Genomic DNA, 19,291 nt, shown 5'->3' with positions numbered 1-19,291 from the left:
ATTCCCATCTCTTTAAGAATTTTCCACAGTTTATTGTCATTCACACAGTCAAGGGCTTTAGTGTAGTCAGTGAAGCAGAAGTATATATTTTTCTGGAATTCTCTTGCTTTCTCTATGAGCCAGTGAATGTTGGCAATTTGATATCTGGTTCCTCTGCCTTTTCTAAGACTAGCTTGTACAACTGGAAGTTCTAGTTTCACATACTGCTGAAGCCTAGCCTGAAGAATTTTGAGCATTATCTTGTTAGCATGTGAAATGAGTGCAACTGTGTGGTAGTTTGAACATTCTTTGGCACTGTGCTTCTTTGGGATTGCCCTACTTTTCCAATCCTGTGGCCACTGCTGAGTTTTCCAAATTTGGTGGCATATTGAGTGCAGCACTTTCACAGCATCATTTAGGATTTGAAATAGCTCAGTTGGAATTCCATCACCTCCACTCTTTGTTCATGGCAATGCTTTCTAAGGCCCACTTGACTTCACACTCCAGGATGTCTGACTCTAGGTGAGTGACCACACGATCATGGTTATCAAGGTCTTTAAGACCTTTTTTGTATAGTTATTCTATGTATTCTTGCCACCTCTTCTGAATGTCTTCTGCTTCTGTTAGGTCCTTACTGTTTTTGTCCTTTATCATGCTCATGCTTGCATGAAATGGTCCCTTGATATCTCCAGTCTTCTTGAAGAGATATCTAGTCTTTCCCATTCTATTGTTTTCCTTTATATCTTTGCATTGTTCACTTAAGAACCCCCTCTTATCTGTCCTTGTTATTCTCTGGAACTCTGCATTCAGTTGGGTATATCTTTCCTTTTCTCTCTTGCCTTTTGCTTCTCTTATCTCCTCAACTATTTGTAAAGTCTCCTTAGACAAACACTTTGCCTTCTTGCATTTTTTTTCCTTTGGGATAGTTTTGGTCACCACCTCCTGTACAGTGTTACAAACCTCTGTCCATTGTTCTTCAGACACTCTGTCTGCCAAATCTAATCCCTTGAATCTATTCATCACCTCCACTGTATAAGGGACTTGACTTAGGTCATACCTGAATGGTCCATACCATTTCTGTCCTATATCAAGCCCATCTTTGCATGAAATGTTCCCTTGGTATCTCTAATTTTCTTGAAGAGATCTCTAGTCTTTCACATTCTGTTGTTTTCCTCTATTTCTTTGCATTGATCGCTGAAGAAGGCTTTCTTATCTCTTCTTGCTATTCTTTGGAACTCTGCATTCAGATGCTTATATCTTTCCTTTTCTCCTTTGCTTTTTGCTTCTCTTCTTTTCACAGCTATTTGTAAGGCCTCCCCAGACAGCCATTTTGCTTTTTTTCATTTCTTTTCCATGGGAATGGTCCTGATCCCTGTCTCCTGTACAATGTCACAAACCTCCATCCATAGTTCATCAGGCACTCTATCTATCAGATCTAGTCCCTTAAATCTATTTCTCACTTCCCACTGTATAATCATAAGGGATTTGATTTAGGTCATACCCGAATGGTCTAGCGGTTTTCCCTACTTTCTTCAATTTAAGTCTGAATTTGGTAATAAGGAGTTCATGATCAAAATCACTGCAGATGGTGACTGCAGCCATGAAATTAAAAGACGCTTACTCCTTGGAAGAAAAGTTATGACCAACATAGATAGTATATTCAAAAGCAGAGACATTACTTTGCCAACTAAGTTCCGTCTAGTCAAGGCTATGGTTTTTCCAGTAGTCATGTATGGATGTGAGAGTTGGACTGTGAAGAAGGCTGAGTGCTGAAGAATGGATGCTTTTGAACTGTGGTGTTGGAGAAGACTCTTGAGAGTCCCTTGGACTGCAAGGAGATCCAACCAGTCCATTCTGAAGGAGATCAGCCCTGGGATTTCTTTGGAAGGAATGATGCCTAAGCTGAAACTCCAGTACTTTGGCCACCTCATGCGAAGAGTTGACTCATTGGAAAAGACTTTGATGCTAGGAGGGATTGGGGGCACGAGGAGAAGGGGACAACAGAGGATGAGGTGGCTGGATTGCATTACTGACTCGATGGACATGAATCTGAGTGAACTCCGGGAGATGGTGATGGACAGGGAGGCCTGGTGTGCTGCGATTCATGGGGTCGCAAAGAGTCGGGCACGACTGAGCGACTGAACTGAACTGAACTGATACCTGAATGGCCTAATCATTTTCCCTACTTTCTTCAGTTTAAGCCTAAATTTTGCAATAAGGAGCTGATGATGTAAGCCACAGTCAGCTCCTGGTCTTGTTTTTGTGGACTATATAGAGCTTCTCCATTTTTTGCTGCAAAGAATATAATCTGATTTCAGTATTGACCATCTGGTGATGTCCATGTGTAGAGTTGTCTCTTGTGTTGCTGGAAGAGAGTGTTTGCCATGACCAGTGTGTTCTCTTGAGAAAACTCTGATAGCCCTTGTCCTGCTTCATTTTGTACTCTGTTGGAGTCCAGCTCCAGCAGCCAGGGAATCAGCCTGAAGGGATGAGCGGTGTCAGTGAAGAATGATGTAGCCTCTGACTTGAGGTACGGGACTACATGTTTATTTCAAGCATCAGGTCTTCTTTTATACTTTGACAAAAGCATTAGGTCAGAGGTTTGACATTTTCAGTTCCCCCTTACCCAGATTATTGTCTCATTGTTGCCCTTCAAACAGAGTTCCTGCTTCCTGTTTACTTGTGATTACATTGTAACTCATGCCACATTCCTCAGTTTATTTCTTATCTTTCTAAATCCTGTTTGCCCCTAGTATCTACTAAAAAGGCTTCTAGCTATTCTTAATGATTCCTAAACCCTAAGCTCAGCAAACTTCCTTTGCCATAAACATTCCCCTCACAAACAGGTCTCAGATAACAATCCTTCCCATGGCCTCAAGCTGCGGCCTATGTGCTCATCCTGGAACATTCTTTGTGAAAATCCTTGAACAAATGTCATTGGTTACTTTATAGATTGTTTTCTGGGCACAACTGCAGAAGGCTTTGTGTTTTCTCATGCTTCTCTCAAGAACAATAAGCACCTTAACATTCTTTCCAGCCAACTCAACCGAAGAAAGGAAAGAGCAAGTCAGAATCACAAAACCTAACTCCTTCATCCCGGGACTGTGCCTGCGGGATGAGGAGAGGGAGTTGGGGCTGTGCCTCCATTTTGTCAGTAATGCCTAACGTGGCTACTGACAGTACTCTAAGGCCAAATTTGCCTGTTATTCCAGGTATCTCTTGACTTCCAATCCCCTGTGATGAAAAAAGACATCTTTTTTTGGTTTTAGTTCTAGAAGGTCTTGTAGGGCTTCATAGAACCATTCAACTTCAGCTTCTTTGGCATTAGTGTTTGGGGCATAGGCTTGGATTACTGTGGTATTGAATCATTTGCCCTGGAAATGAACTGAGATCTTTCTGTTGTTTTTGAGATTGTACCGAAGTACTGCATTTCAAACTCTTGTTAACTTTGAGGGCTACTCCATTTCTTCTAAGGGATTCTTGCCTACAGTAGTAGATGTAATGATTATCTGGATTAAATTCTCCCATTCTGATCCATCTTAGTTCCCTGATTCCTAAAATATTGATGTTCACTCTTGCTATCTCCTGTTTAACCACTTCCAGTTTACCTTGATTCATGGACCTAACGTTCCAGGTTCCTATGCAATATTGTTATAGCATCATTCTTTACTTTCACTACCAGATACATCCACAACTTGCCTCTTCATTCTTTCTGGAGCTGTTTCTCTAGTCTTCCCCAGTAGCAAAGAGGGCTACGGATTTGAGGGGTCTCATCTTCCAGTGTCACATCTTTTTGTCTCTTTGTACTGTTCATTGGGTTCTCGTAGGAAGAATACTGGACTAGTTTTCCATTGTCTCCTCCAGTGGACCACATATATCAGGTACATATAGACAAGGCTATGATTTTCCCAGTAGTCATGTATGGAAATGAGAATTGAACCATAAAGAAAGCTGAGTGCTGAAGAATTGATGCTTCCAAATTGTGGTGCTGGAGACTCTTTGAGAGTCCCTTGAACTGCAAGGATATCAAACCTGTCAATCCTAAAGGAAAGTGAAAGTGAAGTCACTCAGTCATGTACAACTCTTTGCGACCTCATGGACTGTAGCCTATCAGGCTCCTCTGTCCATGGGATTTTCCAGGCGAGAGTGCTGGAGTGATTGCCATTTCCTTCTCCAGGGGATCTTCCTGACTCAGGGATCAAACCTGGGTCTCCCACATTGCAGGCAGACGCTTTACTGTCTGAGCCACCAGGGAAGCCCCATCCTAAAAGAAATCAACCCTAAATATTCACTGAAGGACTGATGCTGAAGTTCCAATACTGAAGTTGAAGCTCCAATACTTTGGACATCTGATGCGAAGATCTGACTCATTGGAAAAGACCACGATGCTGAGAAAGATTAAAGACAAAAGAAGAAGGGGGTGACAGAGGATGAGATGACTGGATGGCATCACTGACTCAGTGACCATGAGTTTGAACAGACTCTGGGAGATACTGAAGGACAGGAAGGCCTGGCATGCTGCAGTTCATGGGGTGGAAAAGAGTCGGACATGATGTAGCGGCTGAACAGACTTATTTCACTTATCATAATGCTCTTAGGGTACATCCATGTTGTTGCAAATGACAAGATTTCTTTCTTTTATGGCTAAATAATATTCCATTGTGTATGTGTATGTATACCACATTTTCTTTATCCATTTCTCCATTTATGGATGCTTAGGTTGATTTTATATCTTAGCTATTGTAAATAATACTGTAGGGACTTCCCTAGTGGTACAGTGTTAAGTAATCTTTCTTGCAATTCAGGGGATGCAGGTTTGATCCCTGGTTGGGAAACTAATATCCCACATGCCGCAGAGCAACTAAGCCCATTTGCCATAACTAGAGAGCCCATGCACCACAACTACTGAGCCCAAATGCCTTGAGGAAGATCCTGAATGATGCACCAAAGATCCACACACTGCATCTAAGACCCAATATAACTAAAATAAATAAAACCCAATCTTTTAAAAAAATAATACTGCAATGAACAGGAGAGTGCATATATCTTTTAAAGTGAATGTATTCATTTCTTAGGTAGATACCCAGAAGTAGAAGTGCTGGATCATATGGTGGTTCTGTTTTTAATCTTTGAGGAAGTTCTGTATTGTTTTGCATAATGAAAGTGAAAGTTGCTCAGTAGTGTCTAACTCTTTGCAACCCCGTGAACTGTACTGTAGTCTGCCACGCTCCTTTGTCCATGAGGATTCTCCAGGCAAGAATACTGGAGTGTGTTGCCATTTCCTCCTCCAAGGGATCTTCCCGACCCAGGGATCAAACTCAGATCTCCCACATTGCAGGCAGATTGTTTACCACTGAACCACCCAGTAAGCCCAGTTTTACATTTCTGCTGACAGTGCATGAGTTCTGTTTTTTTCTATGTTCTCATTAACACTTGTTATTTATTGTCTTCATGATAGCCATTCTAACAGGTGTGAGGTGATAGCTCACTGTGGTTTTGATTTGCATTTCCTGATAATTAGTGATGTTGAGCATCTTTACATGTATCTGTTGGCCATTTGTGTGTCTTCTTTACAGAAATGTCTATTTGGATCCTCTACTGCTTTTTAATCAGGGTTTTTTTTTTTTTTTTTTTTTTTTTTTGCTGTTGAGTTGTATGATTTCTTTACATATTTTGGATGTTGTTGTTGTTGTGTTAGTCACTCAGTCATGTCCCACTCTTTGCAACCCCATTGACTGTAGTCTACCAGTCTTCTCTGTCCATGGAGTTCTCCAGGCAAGAATACTGGAATGGGTAGCCATTTCCTTCTTTAGGAGATTTTCCCAACCTAGCTATCAAACCTGGGTCTCCTGCATTGCAGGCAGATTCTTTACTATCTGAGTCACCAAGGAAGCCCCACATAGTCTGGATATTAACCCCTTATCAGACATAGGCTTTGCAAATATTTTTCCCAGTCAGTGAGCTGTCTTGTCATTTTGTGGAAGGTTTCATTTGCTCTGCATAAACTTTTTAGTTTGGCATATTCCCACGGTTTGTTTCTGTTTTTGTGTTTTTTGCACTTGCTTTTGGTGTCAAATTCAAAAATTCATCTCCAAGACTTACATCAAGGAGCTTACCACCTGTGTTTTCATCTAGAAGTTGTATGGTCTCTGGTCTTATGGTTAAATCTTTAATCCATTTTGAATTAACTTTTGTGGGGGTGTAAGAGAGTGTTCCAGTTTCATTTTGTTGCATGTGGCTGTCCAATTTTCCCAAACCATTTATTGAAGACACTGTCCTTTCCCCCATTTTATATTCTTGGCATCTTTCTTATAAATTAATTGACCGTAAATGTGTGGGTTTATTTCTGGACTTTCTCTTCTGTCCCATTGATCTGTATGTCTGCTTTTATACCACAATCAAGTTAGTTAACACATCCATCACCACACAGAGTTACTCTGTGTGTGTGTGCTTGTGAATGTGGTGATAACACTCAAGTTAATTTTTGTATATGGTGTGAGGTGTGAATCATAAGTTTGTATTTTCCTCCAAAACTTATTATATTTATTTATTCCAGCACTGTTTTTAAAAAAGACTTTCCTTTCCCGCATTGAAGCACTTTGGCACCTTAGTCAAAAAATAGTTGTCCATATGTGTGCAAATCTGTTTCTGGACCTTCTGTTCTGTTTCATTGATACATGTGTCTGTACTTACATCAATACCATTCTGTCTGAATTATTGTAGCTTTATAGTAAGTCTTAATATTACATAGTATAAATCTTCCATGCTAATCCTTGCTTTGTGTATTCTAGTTCCTTTGCATAGCTATATAAACTTTTAACATCTCTGTTTCAGTTTTTAACAAAAAGTTAACAAATAATTGGTTGAAGAAGTAGAAGACAAATGTGTAAAGTGATATAAAATTTCAACAACACTCAATCAAGTTGATTTAAATATTAGAGAACACTGAACCTATCAGTAGCTGAATATACATTGTTTTCTAGGGACACCTGAAACATTCTTCTAGATAGACCATATGTTGAAATCATACAGAGAGTGTTTTCTGACAACTGTGGAATTAAAAGTAATCAAACAAAACGGCATCAAGAGAAAATGCCTGTATTTTTAAAGACTAAATGAAAGCAGTAGTACAGGGAGCTATGTAAAGTGAGAAAAAAGTGTACATGCTGGACTTCCCTGGTGGTCCAGTGGTTAATATTTTGCTAGTCAAGGCAGGGGAGCATGTTCAACTGACCCTGTGCACCACAATTACTGAACCCTTGCTCTAGAACCTGTGAGACACAACTTCTGAGCCTGTGAACCCCAACCACTGAAGCCTGTGCACTCTATAGCCTGTGCTCTGCAGCAAGAGAAACCACTGCAATGAAAAGCTCTTGCACCACAACTAGAGAGTAGCCCCTACTTTGCCACAACTAGAGAAAGCTCACACACAGGAACAAAGACCCAACACAAACATACATGCCTCCTTCAAAAAGCAATAAACACTAACTTCCCATTAACATGAGCAACTAAATAAGATAAACTTCAAATCCTGGAAAAAATTATCAATTTTTTCCCCTTTCGATCACTTTATTTACTTTATTTATTTATTTTTATTGGAGTATATTTTTTTTGTAGTTAGTTTCTGCTGTACAGCAAAGTTAATCAGCTATACACACTACTACATATAAGTAGTTATATACTACTATAGAAAACTAATGAAAATTAATTTTTTAAAATGAAAGGCTCATATACAATGGATGGCAGAAATTTATAAGTAGATATTTTTATTCTATACATTATGTATAAGTAAGTATTTAAAAGGCATAGCCTATGGGGTTTTATGGTAAAAATCCTAAAAGCATTTTTCTGTCTTTTCCCTATCCTCCCATGGTGACCTGGTCACCCTGAATGGGATTGTGTTTAGAGGTGTCAGTGTCCTTCATGTTTATTTACAGGTGTCAGTGTCCTTTGAGGATGTGACTGTGGACTTCAGCAGAGAGGAGTGGCAGCATCTGGACTCTGCTCAGAGGCGCCTGTACCAGGATGTGATGTTGGAAAACTACAGCCACCTCCTCTCACTGGGTAAGCCCAGCCAGAATGTGAATCTGCAAGGAACCTGTATGGGTAAAGTTTTGTCTGTCCAAGAATATATGTTAATGTCTTAAACTGCACTATCTCTGATTGTGACCTTATTTAGAAATATGATCTTCCCAGAAGTAATCAAGCTAAAACAAGGTCATTAGTTGGGCCCCAGGAGCCTGGTGGGCTGCCGTCCATGGGGTCACACAGAGTCAGACACGACTGAAGTGACTTAGCAGTAGCAGCAGTAAACCAGTATGACTGGCATTCTTATGAAAAAGAGAAGTGTAGACACAGACAAACACAAACACTCAAGAGAGGCCATGTGGAGGCACACAAGGAAAAGATGACCATGTGATTGGAGGGATGCTTCTATAGGACAAGAGGTGCCTGAGGCCACCAGAAACCAGGAGAGGGGCATGGAACACATCCCTCCCTAGCACCTTCAAAGAGCATGACTTGGCTGACGCCTTGATTTTGGACTTCCAGCCCCCAGAACCACAAGACAAGAAATTCCTGTTGTTCTGAGCCACCCAGTTTGTGGTTCTGTGTTATAACAGCCCTAGGAAACTGCAACTTTCTGTACTGGGAAGTGGAGTGATATTATGAGAAACACCTAAAAAAAAAAACATGGAAGTGGCTTTGAATTGGGCAGCAAGTAGAGGCTGAAAAGATTTGTAGGTGCTTGATAGAAAAAGTCTAGATTGCCTCAAAGAAACTTGTGGTAGAAGTAGGAATGTTAAAGGTGGTTTTGGTGAGATCTCAGATGGTGCAGTCCATGGGGTCACAAAGATTTGAATACGAGTGAACACACACACACTGCCAGATGGAAGATAGGCATATGTTGTTGGAAATTGGTAAAAGGTAAATCTTATAAAGTGGCAAAGGATTTGGCTGAATTTTGTTCTTTTGGGTGGAAAGAGCTTGTAAGTGATGAACTGGGATATTTAACTGAGGAAACTTCTAAGCCAAGTGTTAAAAGCGAGACTTGATTTGCTGTTAATGCTTATAGTAAAATGCTAGAGGAAAGAGAGAATTTGAAGGAGGAATTGTTAGTAAAAAAGAACTAGAACATGAAGATTTTGAAAATTTTCAGCCTATCCATATTGCAAAATATGAGATGTACTCTGGAAAGGGCACCAAGTGTATGGCTGGAGAACCAGTTGCTAAAAGGATTAGGCATGTGACTTGTAGATCCAATCAGCCATCTCAGCAGAAACACTGCCAGCTTGGGATGAACAGGGCAGAGGCAGAAAAAAAGGAAGGAAGGAAGACTGGATTTCTGGGATTCTCCAGCCAGGAAACAGGCTAGTAAAGCTATTTGGCAGTGAATATCTTCTAAGAAAAGCAATGAATGACCCTCCAAATGGTTCAGAAGCCAGCAGAGCTCTCACTGCCACCACAGGCCCAGAGAGCACAGACTAGGAAGATTCAGGGTGACAAGCTGTCACCTCTTTGCTTCCAGAAGGTGAGCCACCTAATTGATTCCAGGGCTAAGAGGGCAAGGCCACCACCTAGGGCTGAGGGTGTAAGGTCACCACATAGGGTCTGAGGTCACATCTCTTAACAGTGACATCTCTCTTGAACTCTCTCTTCAGCTCTCCCTTATGGTACTTGTTGACTATCAGTTTTGTTCCAGTATTTAGCTTTGGGTCTTCCCTGGTGACTCAGATGGTAAAGAACCTGCCTGCAATGCAGGAAACTGGCATTCGATCCCTGGGTTGGGAAGATTCCCCTGGAGGAGGGAATGGCTACCAGCTCCAGGATTCTTGCCTGGAGAATTCCGTGGACAGAGGAACCTGTCAGGTCCATGGGGTGTCAAAGAGCCAGACCCAACTAAGCGACTAACACTTTCACTTCCTTTTATTTAGCCTTACACCAAGCCCTGGTGGCTCAGTTATAAAGAATCTGCCTGTCAAGCAGGAGATACAGATTTGATCCCTGGGTGGGAAAGATCCCCTAGAGTAAGAAATGGCAAACCCACTCCAGTGTTCTTGCCTGGGAAATCCCATGGATAAAGGAGCCTGGTGGGCTACAGTCCATGGGCGCAAAGAGTCAGACATGATTTAGCAACTAAACAACAACAATATTTAGATTGCATGGAGTTCACTGCCCACTTTGGGCACATTCTCAAGCAATTCAACTCTGGGAAGACCCAGTCTCAGTGCTGCAAGGGTGGCTGCTGGCCTCACCCCATCCACAGGCTGAGCCTTCGTCAGAAGAACTTGGGCCCCTTACAAGCAGCACTGCAAGGCAGGTCTACCGTTTTCCACATTTTGTGTCAGTGCTGGCTGGCTTCTTCTGTGTTCACTCACCATTACTGAGGATATCCTTGGTAAGTTTTATTTTCCTCTACTATCTAAAATGCTTTAATTCTGTGAGTAAATTGAGACTTTGTAGCAAACCAAAAGTTGTTTCTCAGAAGGAGAGCAGAGGATGGCAGAGATTAGCTCCAAAATCCTAAGACCTGTGCTGTGATTCATCTCAGGGGAACTGCCAAAGGCTCCATCCCTGTGTCGCTGACACTTCAAGCACCAATGGATCTGATGGGTCATATGACCCAAGTGGCAGGGTGGCTTATATGGCAGTCTGGACGTGTCACACAGGGCCTTCTCCTATTCTGATCTCCACTCAAAATGGCAACTTTTTGAATCACCTGGTAAATACACAAGAGTAGCTCATCCAGATAAGGACTGTGTTGCCTTTGATGTCCAAACAGGCCCTAGGTATTGGCCCTCTTTTTGCTTATGGAAGAGCCAGATGCAAAACTTATTCTTCAAGAGGTTAGAAGGAGTATCTCAACAAGCCCCCCACCACTGCACCCCTAGAAATCTCACTGAGATAGAAGGCCCCTAAATTTATTTTCAGATTCATTTCCTGTCTCCTGACACACAGATGCCTTATCCATAAGCCTAGAGTAGTTTCTCACTCTTATCCACTAGGTCTAATAAGCATAATATCCATGTAATGGACCAGTGTGGGGTTCCTAGGTGGCACTGGTGGTGAAGAACCTGCCTGCTAGTGCAGGAGATATAAGGGACATGGTTTCAATCCCTGGGTTGGGAAGACCCCCTGGAGGAGGTCACGGCAACCCACTCCAGTATTCTTACCTGGAGAATCCCATGGACAGAGGAACTTGGCAGGCTATAGTCCATGGGGTCTCAAAGAGTTGGACATGACTGAAGTGACTGAGCACACAAACATGTGATGTGATGTCTTGTGGAAGGGAAAATTGCCCAAGATACCTACAGGTTAAATTATGACATAGAACTGGAGAGTTGAGCTTACCTCTGAGGCAGGACAGTGCAGGTATATAGCTGGCCTTGCCAATGGAAAGAAAACTGGTTTTGCTTGTCTTTACTAACAGTACTGTTTTTAAGAAAGGCATTTGCCAGATAAATATATACATGCCGAGTATCAAAGGATGTGTTCATTTGCTCAAGCAACAAAACTGTATCTGGTATAGCAGCTGCTGTTGGAGACACTACCTGGTTAAGTTCATGATAATCCACTGTCCTTTCCCAAGATCCATCTGTCTTCTGCACAGGCCAAATAGGCATGTTGAATGTAGTGGAATCACCATCCTTGCATCTTTTCAAGTCCTTGCTGCTGCTGCTGCTGCTAAGTCGCTTCAGTTGTGTCCACCTCTGTGCGACCCCATAGACAGCAGCCCACCAGGCTCCCCCATCCCTGGGATTCTCCAGGCAAGAGTACTGGAGTGGGGTGCCATTGCCTTCTCCATCAAGTCCTTGATGGTAACACTAACATCAGCAATCCCTCAGGAAAGCAATACTGCTTTTGGTTTACTGTTTTCCTAGATGGAGACAGTTCTAATGGCTTCTACTTGGCATTTTCCACCATAAGAGGCCTCACTCCATAGGTCAGGAGACCAATATGAGGAGACTGCCAGTTGCTCAGTATTCTAATTATGCATTCCTATACCAGAGAAATAACCACGAGATGGGTTTAGGGATCCACTGAGCTCACTGTGTGTGATGGACCTGAGCTAAAACTCCATTGGTCACTTCACTTTTATAAGCCCCAACTCTGTCTGGTGAGCCACAGTAATGTTTTGGATCTTTTGGGATTAGTGTCAGATCAGAGCCAGTGTCCTGTCTGGTATTATCTGGAAAGCCTCATTGCTTTTTCCCCAATGCAGAGGTACCCTGGTAAAGGGCTGTAGGTCCTTTTAGAAAAAGTTGGGAGAAATATTAGTGGTGTAAATTTTTGGCAGTGTCATGGGTTCATTCCTCCAGGGACCCAACCTCCCCTTCATTCAGAAGTGTTCATTCTCAGTGTATAAACTGACTCAAGTCTGAGAGTTGATTGAGGAGCTGGGATTCTGTGTTTGGATGTTTCAAGTTAGACTTCTTTTTGCTTGACCTAGAACTCTTTTCCTTGTACAGATCAAGTAAGACTTTAGTAAATTGCCCACCTATTTGTTTCTTATGGAAGTCATGATCAACTAGCCAAACTCACAGGTCTCTGTGAATCAGACTGATTCTTTCTGACAGCACAGAAGGTTTGGTTCATCCCTATGTAATATATATTAAAGACATCTATGCTTTTTTTTTTTTCCTATTTGGCAGTAGGATAGCATAAGAGAAAGAAGTTTAAATCTCTACCTGGCCACTTGTATGAATAACTAAGCCACTTACTAGCTGTGTGACTTTGGAATTTTACCTCTCCAAGGCTGTTTCCTTGTCAGCTAAGGGGAATAAGAGGAGAGCTGGTTTGAAGATTAAATGGATTAATTCATCTAAAGTGCCCAGGGCAATGTCTGGTACATAGTAAATACTCAATATATTTTTTTTTTAATTTTACTTTACAATACTGTATTGGTTTTGCCATACATTGACATGAATCCACCATGGGTGTACATGCGTTCCCAACCATGAACCCCCCCTCCCACCTCCCTCCCCATAACATCTCTCTGGATCATCCCCGTGCACCAGCCCCAAGCATCCTGTATCCTGCATCGGACATAGACTGGCGATTCGTTTCTTACATGATAGTATACATGTTTCAATGCCATTCTCCCAAATCATCCCACCCTCTCCCTCTCCCACAAAGTCCAAAAGTCCACTATACACATCTGTGTCTTTTTTGCTGTCTTGCATACAGGGTCATCATTGCCATCTTTCTAAATTCCATATATATGTGTTAGTATACTGTATTGGTGTTTTTCTTTCTGGCTTACTTCACTCTGTATAATCGGCTCCAGTTTCATCCACCTCATTAGAACTGATTCAAATGAATTCTTTTTAATGGCTGAGTAATACTCCATTGTGTATATGTACCACAGCTTTCTTATCCATTCATCTGCTGATGGACATCTAGGTTGTTTCCATGTCCTGGCTATTATAAACAGTGCTGCGATGAATATTGGGGTACATGTGTCTCTTTCAATTCTGGTTTCCTTGGTGTGTATGCCCAGTAGTGGGATTGCTGGGTCATATGGCAGTTCTATTTGCGATTTTTAAGGAATCTCCACACTGTTCTCCATAGTGGCTGTACTAGTTTGCTTTCCCACCAACAGTGTAGGAGGGTTCCCTTTTCTCCACACCCTCTCCAACATTTATTTGGATTGCAGACATTCTGACTGGTGTGAAGTTGTACCTCATTGTGGTTTTGATTTGCATTTCTCTAATAATGAGTGATGTTGAGCATCTTTTCATGTGTTTGTTAGCCATTCGTATGTCTTCTTTGGAGAAAAGAATGAAACTAGATCACTTTCTAACACCACACACAAAAATAAACTCAAAATGGATTAAAGATCTAAATGTAAGACCAGAAACTATAAAACTCCTAGAGGAGAACATAGGCAAAACACTCTCCGACATAAATCACAGCAGGATCCTCTATGATCCACCCCCCAGAATTCTGGAAATAAAAGCAAAAATAAACAAATGGGATCTAATTAAAATTAAAAGCTTCTGCACAACAAAGGAAAATATAAGCAAGATGAAAAGACAGCCTTCAGAATGGGAGAAAATAATAGCAAATGAAGCAACTGACAAACAACTAATCTCAAAAATATACAAGCAACTTATGCAGCTCAATTCCAGAAAAATAAACGACCCAATCAAAAAATGGGTCAATATTCTTTTATTTTTTTGCTCTTAATTTGTTTACATGCATGTCTGTGAGCAGGTGAACCACTCTGAAACAGGTGTTACATTTAATGCTATCCCCCCATTCTCATATAGTGTTAGAAGGATAGAGAGGTATAGACATATAACACATAAATATATGGGTGTATAGCATAGTTTCTTAAATATCTGAAAACTGTCTTTTGCTAAATTTTCATACACTGTTTCTGTCCTGTTTTTCTTAGACTGTCCTAAATCTGCTGGCTTCAAAGAAGGTTATCTCTTAAATAATGAAACACCAAGATAAAGATATGGGCTTCCCAGGTGGTGCTAGTGGTAAAGAACCCGCCTTCTAGTGCAGGAGATGTAAGAGACCCAGGAATTTGATCCCTGTGTCGGGAAGATCCCCTGGAGGAGGGCATGGCAACCCACTCCAGTATTCTTGCCTAGAGAATCCCATGGACAAGAGCCTGGTGGGCTACAGTCCATGAGGTCGCAAAGGGTTGGACATGACTGAAGTGACCTAGTATACACACACACAAGGTAAAGGTTTGTTTTGAAAGATGTTTGAAATCTAATGAGTTGTAGAATGAATTAAAGCAGTATTATAGAAATTTCTACGCTTATTTGTGAATTGGACTGTTCTGATTACTACTCTGACCCTGTGCTAACCACATCCACCTTGTATTTGGCAATACAGTGCCTCCCTCCATTTGGCCACTGCCACACCAGGTTTGAACTTCCTTCCTTTCAGCTGGTAAACAGTCTACTTATAATGGGAGAGACCTGTATTCAATCTCTGGGTTGGGAAGATCCCCTGGAGAAGGGAACGGCTACCCACTATAGTATTCTGGCCTGGAGAATTCCATGGATTGTATAGTCCATGGGGTCACAAAGAGTCGGACATGACTGAGCAACTTTCACTTCACTTCATTTCACTTCACCTCACCCCAGGTTCCAATTACTCCCACTACATTTAGGTTTTCCAGTTCAGTGGCAGCAGTTCCCACTGAAATTTCTGACCTACAGTGAAGAACAATCATAGATTATCGGGGGCCCCCTCGCAAATTTATTTGTCACAGTTGTCATGACTGGTGTGTGTCTCTGGACCATCCTGGTGTGAGTGAGCAGATATTTCATGATAAATCTACTCTTAACATTCCAATCTCCCTAAGCCTTCAGATGCCTTTCTCTGTAGTACACCAAAGCAGTCCTGGAATTCCAGCTGCATTTATGTGGGCTGTGATCTGGTTCCTGTTCCAGCCAACCAGCCAAATATACTGTCTATACCCTTCCTAACCCCTCAAGTGGCAAGACGAAATTCAGAATCTGCTTAGTGTACACATATTAAAAATTTCAGTCTGATCCAACTTTGTTCCTTCCATTATCCCACACATATCGCCCAGATTTCTGTCCTTATAAACTGGACAAATCATGCAGTCATTTTGGAGTATCTCACATCTCCTCATGGGTCGTACTTTGTACCTTACCCTTTGGGCCTTTGTTGTTGTTTAGTTACTAAGTCATGTCCAACTCTTTGCAACCCCATGGACTGCAGCATGCCAGGGATCCCTGTCCTTCACTGTCTCCTGGAGTCTGCTCAAATACTCATGTCCATTGAGTTGGTGATGCCATCCAACCATCTCGTCCTCCATTGCCTCCTTCTCCTCCTCCCTCAATATTTCCCAGCATCAGAGTCTTTTCCAGTGAGTCAGCTCTTTGCATCAGGTGGCCTAAGTATAGGAGCTTGAGCTTCAGCATCAGTCCTTCCAGTGAATATTCAGGATTGTTTTTTTTTTTTTTTTTTAGGATTGACTGGTTTGATCTCCTTGAGTTGGGGCTTGGTGAACTTAAGTCTAGTTATAGGTCTAGAAGTAAAGACAGGTGGTGGCGTAGGTCCTGACGGGAATCAGCAGTGTTTTACAAGGCAAGTCCCTCAGGGGAGGCCATTGCAGGCTTCTCAGGCAGATGGGGGTTTAACTTCTCAGTTGAAGGTGGAAGGGCTGCTTCTACTGGCAAAGACTCATCCAAATTTAGAGGTGCAGTGTCCTCATATGTTCCCATTCCACTTTTCAGGATCCTGTTCCTTCTTTATCAATGCCTTCCTTTAACAGCAGACAGCCTGTAAGGTTGGGAATTCAATTTGTGTTGTAATTTAGCCACTCACAGTTTGAGACTCTGGGTTTGGTTTTCAGTAAGCTCGGCTCTGCAGTTCCAGAAGCTAACAGATATTTTCAGGACAGACTGAGAAATTTTCAAGTCATTCATGTTATGCTTGATCTAGAAAATCAAACCCCTGAGCTCATCCTCTTCTCTCCCCACTTTGTCCAGTGCGATTAAGAGCAACCAGACAATCTTACTAGTAAGTTTGACAAAATTTCCAAGTATCAAATACAAGGTCATCCAGAACCTCACCTCTTACAAGCATTCAATTAGGAGTATCCAGTGTTGATATTTTGCATATCTCTTTTGTCATGTAACACCGCTCTCCTTACTACTGGAAATAGAGTCATTAGTGCTTTTGAATTTAATCAGAATAAAGAATCAATTCTAGAAATCCCATAACCAATTCAGAAAACTCATACTTGAGATTCCATTCCACTAGAGCAGAGTCCCCAACCCCTGGGCCATGGACCAGTACTGGTTCATGGCCTGCTGTTAGGAACTGGGCCACAGAGAAAGAGGTGAGAGGCAGCGAACAAGTGAAGCTTTATCTGTATTTACAGCCGCTCCTCATTGCTGGCATTACCACCTGAGCACCACCTCCTGTCAGATTAGATTCTCACAAGAGCACAAATCCTAATGTGCTTGAATCATCATGAAGCTATCCCCCCACCCCCATCCATGGAAAAATTGTCTTCCACAAAACCAGTCCCTGGTGCCAAAAGGGTTGGGGACCACTACTCTAGAGTCACTCTTAATATCGAACTCTGTATTGTGGTTCTCCAGAGAAACAGAACCAATAGGATATAGCTATATACATATAGAGAGTATACACACTCTTGTGCATGCACGTGTGTACATAAAGACAAAGTAGGGGAGAGAGATTTATTTTAAGGAGTCAGTTCACCCAGTTGTGGGGACTGGCAAGTCTGAAGGGCAGGCCAGCAGGCTCAAAATTTAGGTGAGTTGATGTTGAACTTTTGAATCTGAAATTCACAGGGCAAGCTAGGCAGATTTCTATGTCACAGTCCTGAGGCAGAATTTCTTTTTCCATTACCCATTCCTTGTTCCCTTTGCCCTCAGCAGGCAACTCAGCTAGTTGTGATTTTTTTCCTAGTGAAAGTGGAAAGTGTTAGTCACTCAGTCGTGTCTGACTCTATGTGACTGTGACCCCATGGGCTGTAGCCCACTGGGCTCCTCTGTACATGGAATTCTCTAGGCAAGAATATTGGAGTGGGTAGCCCTTCCTTTCTCCAGGGATCTTCCCAACCAAGGGATTGAACCCAAGTCTCCCACATTGCAGGCAGATTCTTTACCAGCTGAGCCACAAGGGAAGCCCAAGAATCCTGGAGTGGGTAACCTGTCCCTTCTCCAGGGGATCTTCCCCACCCAGGAATCAAACCACGATCTCCTGCATTGAAGGCGGATTCTTTACCAACTGAGCTATCAGGGAAGCCCATAAATACAAAGAAACATGAAAGTAAACGTTGCTCAATCGTGTCTGTCTCTTGGCCACCCCATGGACTATACAGTCCATGGAATTCTCCAGGCCAGAATACTGAAGTGGGTAGCCTTTCCTTTCTCCAGGGGATCTTCCCAACCCAGGGATCAAACCCAGGTCTCCTGCATTGTAGGCAGATTCTTTACCAGCTGAGCCACCGAGGAAGCCCAGTTGTGTGACCCAAAACTTTATTCTTGAAGGGTCCCGGCCTGAATTATATCATTGTAGTTTTACATTGACTTCAGTCACATGGCATGCTCAGTCACTTCAGTTGTGTCTGACTCTTTGCAACCCCATGGATTGTAGTCCCCCATACTACTATGTCCATAGAATTTTCAGACAAGAATACTGGAGTGGGTAGCCATTTCCTCCTCTGGGGGATCTTCCTGACCCAGGGATTGAACCCGTGTCTCCTGTGTCTCCTGCATTGCAGACAGATTCTTTACCCCGAGCCACCGGGGAAGCGATTACAGGGCATGATAGTGTGCCTTATGGGATCGCCTGTATTCTAGACATACTCTTCTTTTTTAAAAAATTTTTATTGGAGTATAATTGATTTACAATGTTAGTTCCAGGTATACAGCAAGGTGAATCAGTTATACATATACATATATCCACTCTTTTTTTTTAAGATTGTTTTCCCATATAGGCCATTACAGAGTAGTGAGTAGAGTTCTGTGTGCTATACAGTAAGTCCTTATTAGTTATCTATTTTATATGTAGTAGTGTATATATGTCAATCCCAATCTCTCAATTTATCTCTCCTCCCCTCTTACCATCTGGTAACCATAAGTTTGTTTTCTACATCCATGACTCTACTTCTGTTTTGTAAATAAGTTCATTTGTATCCTTTTTTTTTAAGATTCCATAAAATATGGAACACTTCATGAATTTGTGTGTCATCCTTGCTCAGGGGCCATGCTAATTTTCTCTGTATCATTCCAATTTTAGTATATGTACTGCTGGGCTTCCTTGGTGGTTTAGATGATAAAGAATCTGCCTGTAATGTGGGAGACCCAGATTCAATCCCTGGGTCAGAAAGATCCCCCTGGAGAAGTGAATGGCTACCCACTCCAGTATTCTTGCCTGAAGAATTTCATGGACGAAAGAGCCTGGCGGGCTCCAGCCTATGGGGTCTCAAAGAGTCAGACATGATTGAGCAACTTTCACTTCACTTGACTGAAACAAGCACTCAGACATACTCTTCTTTATTTCCATTGTGATATAGCAGGCCACAGTTCCCCCTTGGTAGTCAGGATCAACCACCCCAGCCAGCACAGTAACTCCCTTCTTTGCCTGTTGATTCAGAGACGTGAAAAGACCAAGATGTCCAGGTGGCAGACTGATTTTCCAGTTCAATAGAGTCAGTGTTGTGTCTCTTGGTAGAAGTATTCCTCCCTTTGGAACTAAGGCATGTGGAACAGCAGAGCATAAGATTGCCAGTACAGGAAACAAAATTTTGCTAATGGGCCACTAGGAGTGATAGTAAGTGGTG

The 19,291-nt window shown here is 42.1% G+C and overlaps 1 protein-coding gene and 1 non-coding gene across 6 annotated transcripts in view; one reads left to right on the top strand and one right to left on the bottom strand.

Moving 5' to 3' along the window:
- ZNF81 (zinc finger protein 81) overlaps nucleotides 1–19,291 on the top strand; it is a 746,478-nt gene that overhangs the window by 640,237 nt on the left and 86,950 nt on the right. For 4 of the 5 annotated variants that reach the window (XM_060408023.1, XM_060408024.1, XM_027963284.3 and 1 more), the window contains exon 3: nucleotides 7,917–8,043. In XM_060408023.1, the coding sequence (XP_060264006.1) occupies nucleotides 7,917–8,043 (127 nt within the window). Of the gene's footprint in view, nucleotides 1–7,885; nucleotides 8,044–19,291 lie in introns of all 5 variants that reach the window. The other variant, XM_060408022.1, reaches the window with a different exon arrangement.
- LOC114111873 (U6 spliceosomal RNA) lies at nucleotides 18,665–18,768 on the bottom strand. The gene has a single exon (XR_003587605.1). It is a non-coding gene; the product is annotated as a U6 spliceosomal RNA (small nuclear RNA).

The sequence above is a fragment of the Ovis aries genome, chromosome X (genome assembly GCF_016772045.2).
Source record: "Ovis aries strain OAR_USU_Benz2616 breed Rambouillet chromosome X, ARS-UI_Ramb_v3.0, whole genome shotgun sequence".
Lineage (NCBI taxonomy): Eukaryota > Metazoa > Chordata > Mammalia > Artiodactyla > Bovidae > Ovis > Ovis aries.
This window is presented reverse-complemented; position numbering and strand designations above follow the sequence as displayed.